At 41.4% G+C, this 16052-nt stretch overlaps 1 protein-coding gene across 2 annotated transcripts in view; it reads right to left on the minus strand.

Annotated features, from left to right (window-relative positions):
• Slc26a3 (solute carrier family 26 member 3) overlaps positions 1-15088 on the minus strand; it is a 32284-nt gene extending 17196 nt beyond the window's left edge. The window contains exons 1-7 of one of the 2 annotated variants that reach the window (XM_063233818.1): positions 14944-15088; positions 6846-7060; positions 6190-6329; positions 4545-4655; positions 4134-4291; positions 2310-2474; positions 160-312 (exon numbers count right to left, since the gene is read on the minus strand). In XM_063233818.1, the coding sequence (XP_063089888.1) occupies positions 160-312; positions 2310-2474; positions 4134-4291; positions 4545-4655; positions 6190-6329; positions 6846-6976 (858 nt within the window). In that variant the 5' untranslated portion in view covers positions 6977-7060; positions 14944-15088. 2 annotated transcript variants of the gene reach the window in all.
• Between the last annotated feature and the right edge of the window lie 964 nt (positions 15089-16052).

The following is a 16052-nucleotide window of genomic DNA, read 5'->3' on the forward strand; positions in this document are numbered from 1 at the left end:
AAGCTATTAAATTCTGAGTGAAGAGGAAATGAACACACTGAACACTGCACTCCTAAAAGGCAGAGTTGGGATTTGCCTTGTTAAACCTCCTGATATACAAGCTGTTGAAGGGTCTTCAAAGCACTAGACTTTGGAAAACTTTTCAAAATGATCAATTACCACAATGAGTTCAATGGGGATGGGCACTGGAAGTTTTGCTTTGAAGCGTTGATTTATTTCTTTAACCACAAATACAATAACTAGGATAACAAGAGATGTCACCAGGTCTGCGATGTTAGTCTTTTCTATTTGGCTGAATACAGATATTAGTACCTACAATTACAAAAACACAAAAATCCTGCATTAATGCATCATTTGGATACAACATTTATCATTTATCTCTAAGTAGATAAAATAAACATTGAAGCAAAAGGTAAGACATGCGTAAGTGGAAATTCTCTACTCTGCTCCTGTTAATCATGAGTCAGGGAGCTGTGGAGACCAGCGTGGAGAGATGAGATGTGTTGCTTGCAGATTATGGGTTTAGGGATGCTTCTGTCTTTTTTCTGAGATGTTTTATGGCTAGTGTCAAATGGTGTTGTATACTTTTCACATTTTTGCATTAAATCTCATCTGCCCCTAGGTATTGTTGGTCACTGATTTTTATTTCACAACCATCACTACTGTTTTGTCCAAAGAACAAATTAATCCTTGATGATTTTCTTTTTACAAAGCATATATCTCCTTAAATCTTGCTTTTTCAGGTTTAGACTCCCCGTACTTTTTAGTTGATTTTCTATTCGCTTTTACAAAATAGATTCCTGAATAACTGCATTGTGCATGAAAAGTCTTGCTTTTCAAAGCCACCTGGATTCCATATCCATCGATCTGGGATAGCTCAAACAGGCCCTATCTGAATCCCAATTGCTCCTAGAACAACACCCCGCTTCTGGATTGAAGTGAAAGAGCATCAGTTCCAATTTGGAGCGAGTGTTGTCTTAGACGCCCGAAGACTGTCTGGATAGAAGCACCAAAGACACTGTCTACTGTTTAAAAACAAGGATGAGAGCCCATTGTTTTTACTGAGCTCCTGCTGTAGGACCCAATAGACCAGATCAAACCAAAACAGAGTCACTCATGCTGAAGCCATATACACAAGCTGAAACTTTAAGGAAGCAGACAGATTCTGAATTTTTTCCCCCTAAAATCTAGATTCTAGTCTAGCTGAGTTCACTTAATCAGGTAATTTCTTGTTCTTTAACCTAGGAGTGAGGAGTAGCCAGAAGTAATCTGCTATCAGCTAATCATTGTTTTCTGTTGTTTTGTTGTTCCTGCCTTCCCAGCTCCACCGTTCTGCTATTTCCCAGTGGACTTTGAGACCAAAAAATTCATTTATGATGGTTACAGAGAGTAATGCCAGTGCTCAAAGTTTTGGTCAATCTCTAAAACTGAAAAGGCTAACCAAAAGATGGGAATTAATCTGGCCTAAAGTTACCTCTAAAGCTGAGAATTAATTTCACCTAACAGCTTTTCCTTATGTAGCAATCTAACTTTCATAACCTACTCTTATAACAAGTAGCTGAGTTCTAGTCAACTGTTCAGTACGTATTCCGATAAAACAGACCGAAGCTGTGACCAGGGAACATGGGAATCTCTGTACCTCACTTCCGTTTTCTATACATCACTTCCTTTCTGTTTGCTATCAGTGTAACCAAGCCATGAGGTGAGGTGGAATATTCTGAACCATTTTTGGTCTAGACTTCTGCTTGATTTTATAATTGCAAATAACGCCAACTAGGGTCTGCAAAACTAGGGTTACTGTATGTTTGCCTTTCACATTTCTACTTTCCACCATCTAGAGGAGTGGAAATCTATCAGCTGGTGGATAGGATGGTTTGCTTTATAAACAGGGCCTCACAAAGGACTCAAAATCTTCAATTTGTCAAGGCCTTCTTTCAAAGAAATAGGGAAACATCATAATTAAATAGATAAATATCTTTCATGGTAAGATTTTGAGAAAAAATTTAAAATGTCAGGACAAAATAATAAAAACCTTTTAATAATGTACTTAAACTTTTTTTCTTTTTCAAACTAGTGAAAAGTTAAGTGTGAGAGAAGTCATTTTTGATTCCTGTTGTTGACATTAGCTGCATGATTGATTTTCAGCATTGATGTCTTTTATATCAACTTTTTTTAATGTGGGTCAGTTTTACAACTCATGGGTCTCTTGGAAATTGTAGGGAGGTGCCACATTGAAGGGAAGGCTCTCTAAGGAACACAAGGTGAATTTCATGAGCTTCTATCTTTTCTCCAGCAGAAGAAGTACTTACTTTGAAAATTGAAAATGGGTCCGTGTGTGCCGGGACTGACAGCTGCAGCATGAATTTGAGCTGGGAAACTAAAACATGAATAGCGGCCGCAGTGGTGAAGCCGCTGATCAGGGACTCAGATAGGTATATCACCACGAACCCGATCTGCAGAGCCCCCAGGGCCAGCTGGAGAGAGGACAGAAGCCTTTGTTAGTGCAGATTAGTGGGATACTTTGGCGAACCAAAGGATCAGTGGTTAAAATGACTCAAAAATATAAAAAGTTCAGCCTTCAGGTACAGTCCTTGAAGAAACCGACATCTCTACCTCAGAGAACATCTCCCATTCAGGGTTTCTGCCTCTCCTTCTCCTCCACCCCGCCCGCCCAGGTTGAATGTTACATGATGTTCAAGTCAGACACAACTCCACTAGTCCCCAAGAAGTATCAGATTTGTAACTCCCCTACCCCCATTTTTTGGTTGGCATTTTTAGAATACTCACTGTAACCTTTGCAGCAGACTCTTATCTAGCATCAGCCCTCATAAACTTGCTGATGTAATTTTAAAGTATACTTTCTAGCTGCTGCGGCATGCATGGCTGAATGCCCATTCATGTTTCCCCAGACAAGTTGCTCAACTTGCTTGAGAAGCTCATAACTGCACAGTGGACATTAGGCATGCTGGGCTCCAGCTGGGGAGTAAGCGAGGTTAATCCTCCCCAGTGTTTTGCCATCAGATGAATTGAATGGGTTCTCCTCTTCTTGCATACTTGACCTGTCTTTCTATTCATGTCTCCAGACTACTGACAGAGTAGTCTGGGAGCATAAACAACTGACCACATGATCCATTCGTAGGACATCCATTTATGTCCTTGTAGCAACTGACTTTTTCTTTAAGAAATGATCTTAACCAATAAAATCAATAACCCTCATAAACTTAGGCAACATCTTGAAAAGTCCATGACATTTTCCACTATTCAAAGTGATGTCAGTATTGTGGTTTGGGAATGAGGTTTTCGGTCCTGCTGTAGGAGCTTTAGTTTTTCCCAAATCTCTGATATGGACGGGTCAAAGGGCAAAGCTCTAGTGCGTCCAACTGGACTACAGCCACTGAAGAGTTGGAAAGACAAGGTGTCTAAAATCACAGGGCTACTATTACTTGCATATTCTTGTGGCATGGCTGTACCAGTTCTGAGGTATTTTATTGAATTACGCATTTTATTCCTTACTCCTAGTGCCTCCAGGCCTCCACCATTGCTTTTACAGGGGGTGATCAAAAAATAATGTGAATGCTTATAAAGTAATGAATGAGTGAATGATTATGGAAAAATACACATTACCACGAATCCTCTTAAAACACTTCCTCTCATTTCAAACACACTTATCCCATCCTCTTTCATGTCTTTATGATATAAAAATATGATATGGCTGCTTCCCAGAGCCATCCAATGGAAAAGTAGGCTCGAAAGCAGTTATGGTGTCTCCCCATCTGCCTGCTTTACTGGAGCTGGCCCTAGGCAACTTCGAGCTTGTGAGGAGGAGTATTATGAAGAGGACCCTTAGCAATGTGATACTTTGCTATAATAAATTTCCTTATTTAAACACACCATTCAAAAAATTTTATCACAACGTGCATCTAGCTGCATATTCCATTTTTGTGACTTGGATCTGTCCCCTCCTTCTGGTTGTGGGGAACAATCCTTAAATTATTTTCTGTGAGCCACTGAGGGAGGGATACAAACCAAAGGGAAGATGTGGAAGTAGAGGAGGAGGAAGGGAAAAAAAAAAAGATTTGTACCAGTCAGAACAAGCGGATTGCAGCAGGAAGATTGCGTGAAAAAGTGCTTACCTGGATAATTCCAGAAAGGACTGTGACTGACGCTGCCACCACCAACTTCTTCTCCTCCAGCGAGGGTTCGTCACTGTCTAGGACACTTGTTGAATTTGTAGAGGCTATTACTCTTGTAACTACTGCTCCCACCATCGTACTCAGCACAGGGAATGGACCTAATTAACCAAGGGGCAACAATAGTTAGTATGGAAAAGGACTTCCATGTACTGGGGGTATAGTTGGCAGACGAGGCCCTCAGTTGGATCGCTAGTACCAACATACAAAAACACTGTCATGTGTGGCCGGTGTTAACTCCTGTAGAAAATTATGACTATTCTGGATTATGGGTAATTTGGAACTGATAATGTGTGGCTAATAGAATGCATGAAAAAGCAATATAAACACTGATCAGCCCAGTAACTGACTTACCCACAGATATGTGTCTAGAAGTGCCCAAGAAAAAGTAGGATATAACTGGGAAAAACGCAGCGAACAATCCATATCTTGGGGGGATGGTGACCAGCAGAGCAAATGCTAAACCTGTAAACACACAAGCAAAAGGATCCTTATTTTGTGCAAAGGAATCACAGACGTTCTCATTAGGGGCTTCGGGTGTTTGAGACTAACTCTTTACATAAGTTATTAGCTCAAAATGTATTAAAGGTATAAATATCAGAATTATAAGCTCAAATACAGAAGAAAACGTAAGTGTAAATTTTTGTGATCCTGCATCAAGCAACAGTTTCTTAGAAATGACACCTAGAGTTAAACAAAGGGGGAGAAATAGACAAATTGACTCTACTAAAAATAAAAAGCATACATAAGGACAACTCACTAGGGACCCCTTCTGTCTCACTCTTGAAGATCCCTTCCTCTCAATAAACATATTCTGCTCTTAACCTCCATTGTTCCTAAAATTCATTCTTTGAAGGGAAAAAAAAAATACATCACACAAGCTACCAGGAAAATGAAATAACAACTCACAGAATGAACTAGATTATTTGTATATGTACATTAAATAAGAGTCTAGTACCTAGAATACATCAATAATCCTTGCAACTCTGCAATAAAAAGACAGCCCAATTTTTAAGAGGGCAAAAGGGTTTGAATAGCAATTTTCCCAAAGACACAGAAATAACCAATAAGCACAGAAAAAAAAAAAAGATGCACAGCATCACTAGCCATTACACAAATACAAAGTAAAAACCACAGTGAGATTATGAGGTACCACTTCATACCCAAAGGAGTAGCTAAAATTAAAAAAAAAAAAAGGCAACAGGAAACATTAAAAATGTGAAGAAATTTAAATCCTCACACACTGCCTGTGGAAATGTAAAATGGTACAGCTACTTTAGAAAACAATTTGGCAGTTCCACAAGTGATTAACACAGAGCTACCAAATGACAATTACATTCCTGGAGATGTACTCAGGTCATTGCAACATCTGTTTACACAAAAAGCTATACACAAATGTCCACAGTGACATTACTCATAATTCCCTAACAAACGTTCACAACATCATTATTTATAATTGTATTAAAGGATGAGCAACTTAAATGTCCATCAGCTGATGAATGGATGAGTTTCAAAATACAGTATAACTACACACAAAATATTATTTGCTGCAACATAGACGAGCCCAGAAAGCATTATGCTAAGTGAAAAAAGGTAAATACCAAGCACCGTCCATTGCACAATTCCTCTCTGCACCTGTAATTACAGCACTTGGAAGGCTGAGGCTGGAGGATAGCAAGTTTGAAGAGACCAGTGTGGACCACATTCCAAAGTTAAGACAGTCAGAGACTACACACAAAGAGAGAACTTGTGTAATGAAACGTGGGAGCAATCCATGGAGAAAGTCATTTTCAGGAAAATGAGGAAAGCGGGAAGTTGGAGGCGTTTAAGGGTCAGGATTTGGGGAGGGGTTGTGGTGGTAGAGATGGTGGTGTCAGATGGACAGCTTAATGTGGCTTTAAATTTGATCCCCGGCACCATAGAAAACAAAACTAAACACAAAGGTGAATTTTACAGTATGAGTTGTATCAATTAAAAAACCCCCACAAAAACAAGTTACCTTGCAGTACAGCCACCAACCCTGTGCTGATACCAGAGACGATGTCGCTGAGAAGCCATTCCTTCAGCCGGTACCCTGGCAGCCAAGATGCTACGGGGAAGAAAGACAGGACGATTCTCTTGGCCTTTTTTGTGGAGCATCTGAAAACATCAGAAGCCACAGGTCAGGCAACTAACAGTAAATTGTAAGTTTAGCACCTAATTGTAGGTGGAAAAAATTGATTAAAATGATAATACATCCAAAATGAAACTAGCAGTTTTACTCCCAAGCACGTTAACCTCCTCGCCCACATCAATCGTTTCTTGGTTATCACTGAAAGATACTTTTTTTCAGAAAGGAAAACACGAGCCTTTCTGTAGCTGGAATAGAATTCATTTGTCATCCTCAGCTTGAGATGGGCAGAAGTTCAGTTGAGAATTTGCCTCTGTACCCATCCGTGAGATGTCTGGTTTGGCAACAGTATGTTGATCGCTGATCTGTGTTCATTTTTAGATACTACCTTTCCAACTCTGGCAAGGAGGAGGGGATTTGGAAACCAAAGACAAAGAGACTCTTCGAGCTATGGACTAGAGCCAGAAAGGGGAACTGAAAGGAAGAAGCCTGAAGAAAAGGTGCTGTGCTTATTCCCCATGCCGGGACCTTCAAAAAGATCTTACCCACACCACTTTTTGAGATGTTCCAGAAGTGTCTTATGACGTCTTTCTATCTTCTTGTGGTCTTCCCCAAAAGCATTTGCAGAATACACTGGCCTGGCCACAACATACTGATTACCGATGGGTTCGATCATTTTGTTTTTGCTGGTGCTGGTGGCAAGTGAAAGACCTTTGAAACGACGTGGTGAATACTTCTTGCCTTTTGCAGGTTGAAATGCCTGAAACCAAACAGAGCTTGCTTCTTAAATAACTCAGAGATAATGTGATGCAATTTACAGATGAGTGAACTCCGAACTGAATGTTACCACCTTTTGAGATCAAAAGAGGCAGGATTAAGGACCTGGGTTGTGTTTTGTGACAGTGATATCACTTTTTTCTCCAGCGAGCTGGACATAGCTCCTATGGTAAGTAAATAAGAACTTTATTATTAAAGATTGCAAAAAAAAATGGACTGAGTTTACTAATCCATCAGTCTATTTTCTAAATGTAAAATGAGATCATGGTATTGACTCTTTTCCTAGGAATGTTTCAAAGTTATAGTTTTGAGTACTGGGACAGGTTAAATTGCTCCTAACTCCAACCAAGCCTGTTTTAATTTACCCATCATAACTTTTATAATCCCTTATAAAGTGTTTTTAATTTGTGCTATTCAAAGGTGTTGTTCAGTTATTTATTATTTATTTTTAATCTGGGAGTTAGAGTTTTACAATTTATAGTTGAGGATACCACGGCACAAACTAAGTATGATGTGGTTACTTACGTCACAAGTGACAAGGTCTTTTTTAAGGAAAGCCTTTGGGCAAGTTATTTAATATTCCTTAATCTCATATAATTGGAGTAAAGATATCGAAGGTTCAAGGTGACCATAACATTTTTGGTTTTTTCTTTTTGGTGGTACCAGGATCAAATTTATGACCTCATGCTTGCCAGGCAGGCACTTAAGCCAGTTAGCTAAGTCCCCAGCCCACAATGGCCATAAAATTAAATAAGGATGTTTTCGAAGTATCTGCCCTTGTGTCTCTCATATTGTAAGTATTCATCAAATGATAGCTATTATGGCAACAATTAGCATGCTGTGTGTGTCTAGATGGTTATCCTTATCTCAATCCTGTTTCTATTATACCGAGGAGATCAATTTTGCATTGGGCGTGGGGGCATACACCTGTAATCCCAGAACTCTAGGAGGCTGAGACAGGAGAATCAAAACTTTGAACATAGCCTTTGTAACTTGGCTATTTAATGAGATCCTGTCTTAAAATTTAAAAAATAAATAAATGGTATGGAAATGTAGCTCTTTGTAAAGGTTCAATCCCCAGAACTGAAAGAAAATCAATTTTGTAAAAAATCCTTTTATGCACATGATTAGTTTGGCCCTCACAATTATTTGAGACATTTACAGTTATTATTATCCTCTTCTTACAAATGAGAACCAATTGCACACTCCCCTACTACTTGCTAGAATCCAAGTTCTTTTTCTTGGGTCATACAGCTAGCAGGGTCAGAAAGCAACTTCTGTTTCCAGACTTTGCTATTTGGCAGTTTTGCTATGGTTCAACATGAGTGTAACTGAACAATATTCTGCTCGCATCCTGTATTACACCCCACCATGCCCAGAGTCTTGTCATCTGACTTAAATCTCAGTGATTAATTGAATCATCTCCTAGAGGCTGTATCTTGTGTCCCGGTGCACTCTTGTACTAAAAGGAGAAAGCAGTGCGCTTGCAGAGTTCACGTTATAATCAGGAACCGGACTCAGCTCCTGGCCTTGCCATCCATTTCTCTCCTTTCCCACCTCCCTGGTGGCTTCTAGTAGCTTCCACTGGCTTTCTCCAAACACAGTGAGGTATTTCCTACTCATCCTCTAGGTCCTCAGAATTTGAAAGCCTTTAAATTTTGTTATGTCTTTCAGACCCTCTTTTGTTATTCTTTCTGAATCTTCCCATTGGCTAAAGAGCTCGTCCTCTCCATCTCTCGTTTCTATCCCCTCTTCCCATCTTTACTCCTTTCCAGTCCTGGGTGCTGCCTCTGACTGACTGTATGGGATTTCCCATCATCGGAAGAACTTGCTCGGGAAGTATGCTGCTTGCTCAGGGCTGTACGTGGTGTGAATTTTTGTCTGGTGTCGTGGTTTGTTTATTTTTGTTATTTTACCAGTTACAATCCACGGTCAAGGTCTCGTGACATGTTGTTTGTCTCACAAGGGCTGTTTAGTGTGTCTTTCCAGAGCAGTTTTCATGTTGTGTAAGTGTCAGCCTAGCCAGGCTTAGAGTGCAGAAGGTTAGCGTGCTCTGCATGTTCAGGTCCATCAGACGTGCTATGGATGAAAAAGAAAGAAAGAAAGAAAGAAAGAAAGAAAGAAAGAAAGAAAGAAAGAAAGAAAGAAAGAAAGAAAGAAAGAAAGGAAGGAAGAGAGAGAGAGAAAGAAAAGGAAGAGAAATGAAAGGAAACAACAAGGAAGATAGGAAAGAAGGAAGGAAGGAAGGAGGGAGGGACCAAGTGTACATTTGGATGCTTCACTCGCCTTTCCGCACGTTCACAGAAGTCCTCTTCCCTAGAACAGATCCCGAAGCTGGTTTCTTCCCCCCGTCATTTGTATGCTCTCTTTCTCTCTGCTAATCCATGGTCTTTTTATCCTTACTTTTATTTTTGCCAGTGCCAGTGACAGAAATACCTTCATTTCTCCCCTTCCTTAGGGATGACTGAGGCTCCTTAATGGGCACTCCTGTCCCTCTAGGTGGACAGAGACCTGAACTCTGGCCAGCCCTGCAGACGAGGGCCACATTCAGTGGCAGTTTAAGAAATCCTTCCAGTAGCACAGAGACCGTGGGAGCCACATTCTAGGCTCCCCCCACCTGCACCATACTCCCCTTCCTGCCCTCCCAAGCTGTCACCTCATGATCTGAAGTGACATGACCTGAGCCCTGAGCCCAGCACCCTGAGGAGGGCTCCACGTGGCCACGGAGGATACTGCTCTTCATTCCTGGGCGTCTTCAGGATGACCTACTCCAGTCAAGAATTCAGAGGGGATTTGATTGACTTATTTTGTTCACTTGAACAAGTTACCTTTTTCCAAGAAATTCTTGGGAAAACATGTTTTTGGTTCGTGTAATCATAGTTCTGGTTTCAAACACTGCACCCATATTAACATATGCCCTGTCATGGTCTGTTTTATCTTTGTGGCTCATTTTCCCTCTAGATTCCTTAGGGTGTCAGTGGTTTTTGAGGAACTGAAATTTATATCTAGGGACCCTTCCCTCCAGTAATTTTGAGGCTAAGTTATAAATATTTTCATTCTTATTTATTTCCTATTAGGTGCTCTTTTTAAATTTGCTGTTCTTAATAATTTCTTTAGGATATATACATACACAAATAATATACATGGACACATATTTATTCATATGTGTCTATATACCTTAGTGCTTTGTCTTATTTTTCATTCTCTACTTTTTCTTTTTTTCTTTCTTCTGTCTCTTTTTTTGGGGGGGGCATAGGGTCTTGCTATATAGTTCAGGCTGGCCTCAAACTCATGGTGATCCTCCTGCCTCAGTCTCTCAAGTGCTAGGATTACAGATGTGTGCCACCATGCCTGGTCTGCTCTTTCATTTTTTAAGCAGAAATCTAATCCTAGTGTTTATTTCTGAAGTTCAGTTTCTCAGTTCAGTGATACTGGCTTATTAATAAATCTGATCTTTCTAGGGATGGTTGTATACCCACTTCTCCATCCCAGCAGGTTCCACCCATGTCATATGCAGAGTGTCACAGCCTGGCCTCCAGTTAACTGGGAACCTCCACTCCGCCTGCTTCATTCTGCTGTGAGGCAGCTTATGGTCCTGGCCTTTCTACTGCTCCGCACTTACCTAGTGTTCTAGTCTTTCCAAGGTCAGTCCTTTCTGCTGGGAAGCTACTAAGTTGAACCAAGATGCTCAGAGGCAGTGCTAGAATTTGTTTTGAATTACTGGTGATTTGAAATCAGCCTCTGCCCAGCACAGGTGATGCCGTCCTTCTTGCACCAGGCAGCTCTGATTACCACAGCCACCCAATCTAAGGAGGGTGTCTGCATGGGTATCATGAAGTGCCATAGTGTGCCTGAACGGTTCTCCTTTCCTGGATCTCAAAATAGCCCCGTGCCAGTGAGCGGAAACCAGAGGTGAGCCAGTCCTCTGTCATGGATGAGGCCCTGGAGAACGGGGACACAGTAGTATTCTGGTGACTAGACTTGGAGGAGGAGGGAGATGGAACTACCAGGGCCACTGGCCCAGGAAGCACAGAGACAGGAGCCCATTCAACAGCCAGAGGAATGGGAGTCAAAGGCACAAAAAGGCTCCTATCTGGCTGGTGTCAAGCTGGGGGCAAGAGGAAGGTGCCACCATGAGCATCAAAAAGGTTCAGAGTGTGGATCGGGACTAACAGTGGGATGGGAGACAAAGGGGACCGACCCAGCATGCCAGCACCAATGTTGGTGAAGGGAGACCGAAAGGTGTTGCAGTCTGGGGTGGGCAGTAATTTCCTGTGAAGTGCTGTAGCCATCCATTTTTGTCACTTTTGAAACACAGCAGCATGTTAGAGGGTGTACACTGGAGTTATTTTGGGGAATAATAAATGGATCGTTGTCATTTAGGACATGGAAAACACCTGTGTTCGCTGCCATTTAGTGCTGATCACTTGAAGGCTATAGGCATCTCACCAACGCATCCAAGATTGTTTTTGAAGCCAGTGTCATTTCTTGGGGAGTGCGGATCAACTGACATAGAAAATGTTTAAGGGTGACACCGGGGTGATGATCCTGGGGGTGTAGAAGGGATTCCTCCATTGTCTAAGACAAGATGACTAAAGGCAACAGTCTTGATTTTCTTCCTTTGGCTAACTTTGTATGGGCAATATACACACCTTTAGTTCAGTGTCCTTTGTAGAGAAGAATATGACATAGTTCCCTCATTGCTAGTACAAGATGTCCGTTTATGTATCTTAGGTAATAAATAGTGACAGTATCTTCTAGCAGCTTAGCTCTATTTTAGCTTTAATGTAGGCCTAAACTTATTATCACTTTCCATCAATTCTAAAACTAAATCACCCACAATGCTGAACAATGAAATAAGACCTATTTAGGACAGGAAGTACAACAGACGAGAGTGAGAATTTGGCAGCTAAAGAGACGAGGCTTCAAGCCCTTGTTTTCCATTGCTTTACCATGTGAGCAAGTGATTCTCCAGTGGTTAAAAGGGCAGGGCGTTGTCTGTCTTGTAGGGCTATTGCCCAAGTAAGCTAAGGTATGAAAGGAGAGACTTTAGCTTTGAATGTACAGAATCAGTGCAGGACTGAGTCTAATATTGATGGTGTAGATCCAAATTACAGTTGCACCTACATGACTTCAACCAGGACATGCTGGGAAATGATAGTGGGGTCAGCTTTTCTAGGACATTATATTTGCTTTGGGTTTATCTTCATAAGCATCTGTTCCCATCCTCTCGCTGGTTTATTTTAACCTAATTTTAAAAGGATCTACCTATCTAAACTTTTGGACTCTAGCCTGTCTTTTCTGTCCTTCTCCATGTGTATAACTGTGATATTTAGCATCTCCATGAATTCGCACGCATTATTGCCTTGATCTGTGTTGTCCTGCAATACCGCCAAACTCCAGTCTGTTCTTAAAAATACTCAGCTGTCCCTGACCATTCCTTTATTTCTTCATCCCTTCAGCAGGCATTAATCAGCCTATTGTTTGTCAGGAACTTGGCTGTACAAGATAAGAGGATGTTGTAAAGCTTCATGGAATCCCTCAGATAGAGTTAATCATTTCCTTCTTGCAAGTACCTTGAACATATTTCTATTCTTATTGTCCTTTATTATCACCTGTTTATATTTCTCTCTCTTATAAAACCGAATTCTCCAGACACAAGGCTCAGAGCTCAGTTTGATTTTTTTACTCTTTTGCCATGGTCCTCTACCATCGTCAGTATTCAAGAAGGTTTGTCAGAGCAAGGTGAACCATAAACAAAAGATATATACACGATGCAGCTGGTTACACAGGCAGAACCCCAAAGGATTCCTTCATGAAGGAGCAGCGGGTCTTGAGTTAAACCTTAAAGGACAGTTAAGCTTGGAAAGGATGATGGGAAAGCAAAGGGGAATGATCGAGTCCTGTTCAAAGGGCAGTAAGAAATGAAACTAAAGGCTTTGTTGGCCCAAAGGCACAAGCATTAGAGAAACACTGCGATGCACCACCAGGAGAAGTTTCAGACTCAGTGGGCTCAGGGAAGAATCCCTGAGAGAATCCCTGGCTGTCTCCCGAAGGCTTTGTCATTTTCTGAATACTTTCCCTTTTCTTCCTTGGGTCCTGACCTTGTCATGCATGCAGAAAAGGTAGGTATCATTTTTGACAATTTACAGATGAAGAATTTGAGAGAAGACAAATGCCTTTCTCAGTAGTCTAGCTAGCAAGCAACAGAGCCAGGATCGGAAGCCAGGTGTTACAAATGAATATCTCACTCTGACTATTACATGTTTTTCTCTGCTTCCCAATCTCAGTTATTTACAAAACCTGGACAAGAAGCCAGTTTTTTTTTGTTTGTTTGTTTTTTTGTCAATGACTGACTCAGTCCACACAATTACCCCTCCACTGTTAATGTGGGGACCTGTTAGCCCCTCTGCCCATGAAGCAAGAGGACAGAACCCAGGGCCCTTGCCCCTCAGTGGAGAGCCCACCCCCTACTCTCAGCAACACAGACACAAAATGTGAATCTGGGTTACGCATTCTTTTTTTGAATACAGGGTCTCACTACTTAGTTCAGGCTGCCCTGGGACTGACAGCAATCTTCCTGCCTCAGCCTCCAGAGTGCTGGGATTATAAGTGTGCACCACCATGCCCAGCTTCCATTTTCGTGAAGTGACCTGGTTTATTCTCCCTTTTGTATCTTGACACAGTGCAACCTAGGCTGGGAGAAACTTTCATCTTTTTGGTTGGAGAAACAAAGACCTTCCTTGTGGAGACAAGCTAGGACTAGTAGTATCTATTTATTCTAGTAACGTCAAAATAGCCAATCCTCATTTGGTGACTCCATTGTTTCTTAGTTGAATCTAAGCTGTTTAGTCCAAATTAATCCTTTGTTCATTTATTTATATGTTATCCATTTATTTAGAGGGAGGAGACAGTATGCATTAACCTAAACTACTTGTTCTAAACTATTTGTTTGGGTTCATATAAATACTGCCTATTTTCTCAGCAGGAATGATCTTTGGATGGGTGACATTCACTGCACGGTTTAATACAGGAGACGAGCTTACTTTGGAAAAGAGATTGAGTTATGGTTTAATACATTCTTGCTCGGTTGTACAGCTGAAGAATATTGTAAATATTTTCTGACATTTTAAAAAATGAACTAGATCGCATCTTGTTAGGGCTGGTACTCTGCAGGGTGGGTCCTCCATGCGGATTTTATACCGCTGGTGGCACAGGGCATTCTGCTGCTGTTTCCTCCCATCCTTCTTTCCTCTGTCCTGCTTTTTTCTATTCTCTTTCTCCTTTCTTTACTTTTGGACTTTCTGGGATGTCTGGTGTCTGCCCCAGGTGGCCTTTCTAAATCCCTTTTTTTTTTTGTCTTTTTCCTTTTTATCGGTACCGGGGATCGAACTCATGACTGCTTGCTTGCAAGGCAGGTGCTTATGCCGCTGAGCTAAATCCCCAGCCCCTCTAAATCCCTTTTAACAGATGATTCGAGCTCCTAGAGAAAACTTCCGAAATGCTTGCTTTGTTTGATAACTTGCAGAGCTGATGATCTACTTATAAAGTCAGATTCAGGTGGAGAATTAAAGGAATTATCTGACTAGTGACCAAAACATTGCTATCTTTGACAAGGCTATTTAAGCCTTAGCAATGCATACAACCACTTACTTGGTAACTAAAAGCCTAATCAAATATTTACTTCACATTGCTAGTGAATGACCCAGACATACATTTTTTTAGCCTATGAGTGGGATCGTTCAAATATTTACAGTCACAGAATAATCTCAAGAACATAGCTTCAAAACAGTCTATGATCAGAAAAAAATATTTCAAGAAATCAATAATCAATTCGAGTACAACAATTATAAATGTAGCTCCTACCTGAAACACACTCAGGAAAGAGCTTCCGTAATGATGAAAGTCTTTTGAGATGAAGCAGTCCGGATTCTAGGAGGCAGTGTCCATCTTCCTGGGTATGTAGGCAGCTGTGCATCCATATGTATAAGGATGTCTATATATAGGTTATGTAAGGCAGTGGACGAATTATCTTTCTGTCAGCTTTAATAATTAACTTTCATTAACTTTTACAATAATGGAAAGACTCCAATGTGTCGTGACCTTTGAGATCTGATTAGCAGAAGCGATGATGACAACAGCTTCCTCAAGTTCCTTGTGAGATTAAACCACCCATTGCACGTCTATTGGTTTGCAGAGATTTGTACAACAGATGTAAAAAAAATCGGTGCAAGGGTTATCTCCCTGACATTTTCCCTACAGGTTTAGATGGGAGTGAAGAGGTTGTTTCTTCACAAGCCAGGTGACTCCACGAAACTCTGTGAGACAGTGAGGTACAAGTTAACCCTGAGGATGATAAAGATCCTTGTTGGAAAGGCTTTTTCACCTTCAGGCAACATCTATTTACTCTCTGATTTTCATTCCGCGGCTGCTCTTGCTAAAACCAATAAACCCCGTGTTGCTGAGCCAATGTCTATTTCCAGTCCTCATTTTACTTAACCTTTTAGCACTGGACTCTGCTACAACTCTTCCTGGAAATCTCCTATGGGGGCAGAGATGAGATTTGTTGATGATGTTGTGAAGGTGAGGGGTACCCCGCAGGGGACGCTTGCAGGAGTGTAAGGCCAGTCGCTTGTCCAAGGCCAGCGATTCAGGCTGTATTTCACCCGGTGGCCATCACGGATGAGGCGCTTCTAAGAAACCACCCTGCCTTTAAATCTGTCTGCACTCATTGAACTTGGTGAAGCCCCACTTTGAGATGTGAATATTCTGGTGGCCAGGGGTCTTGAACTTGGCCCTACTCATGGCCTGCTTCACATGGTGCAGATGGCCACGATGACCTGTCCAATGTGAACCCTTCCCACTGTGCCCCGGGCCTTCCCTAAGGCCACCCACATTCCTGTCTGCAGCCTGGACTGGGGATGGCAGGAGGTCAGCAGGAGGTCAGATACAGAGCACGAGCATGCACAGGGAAG

Source organism: Cavia porcellus, unplaced genomic scaffold, assembly GCF_034190915.1.
Source record: "Cavia porcellus strain 051 isolate PalLab524CR breed Dunkin Hartley unplaced genomic scaffold, mCavPor4.1 scaffold_2, whole genome shotgun sequence".
Lineage (NCBI taxonomy): Eukaryota > Metazoa > Chordata > Mammalia > Rodentia > Caviidae > Cavia > Cavia porcellus.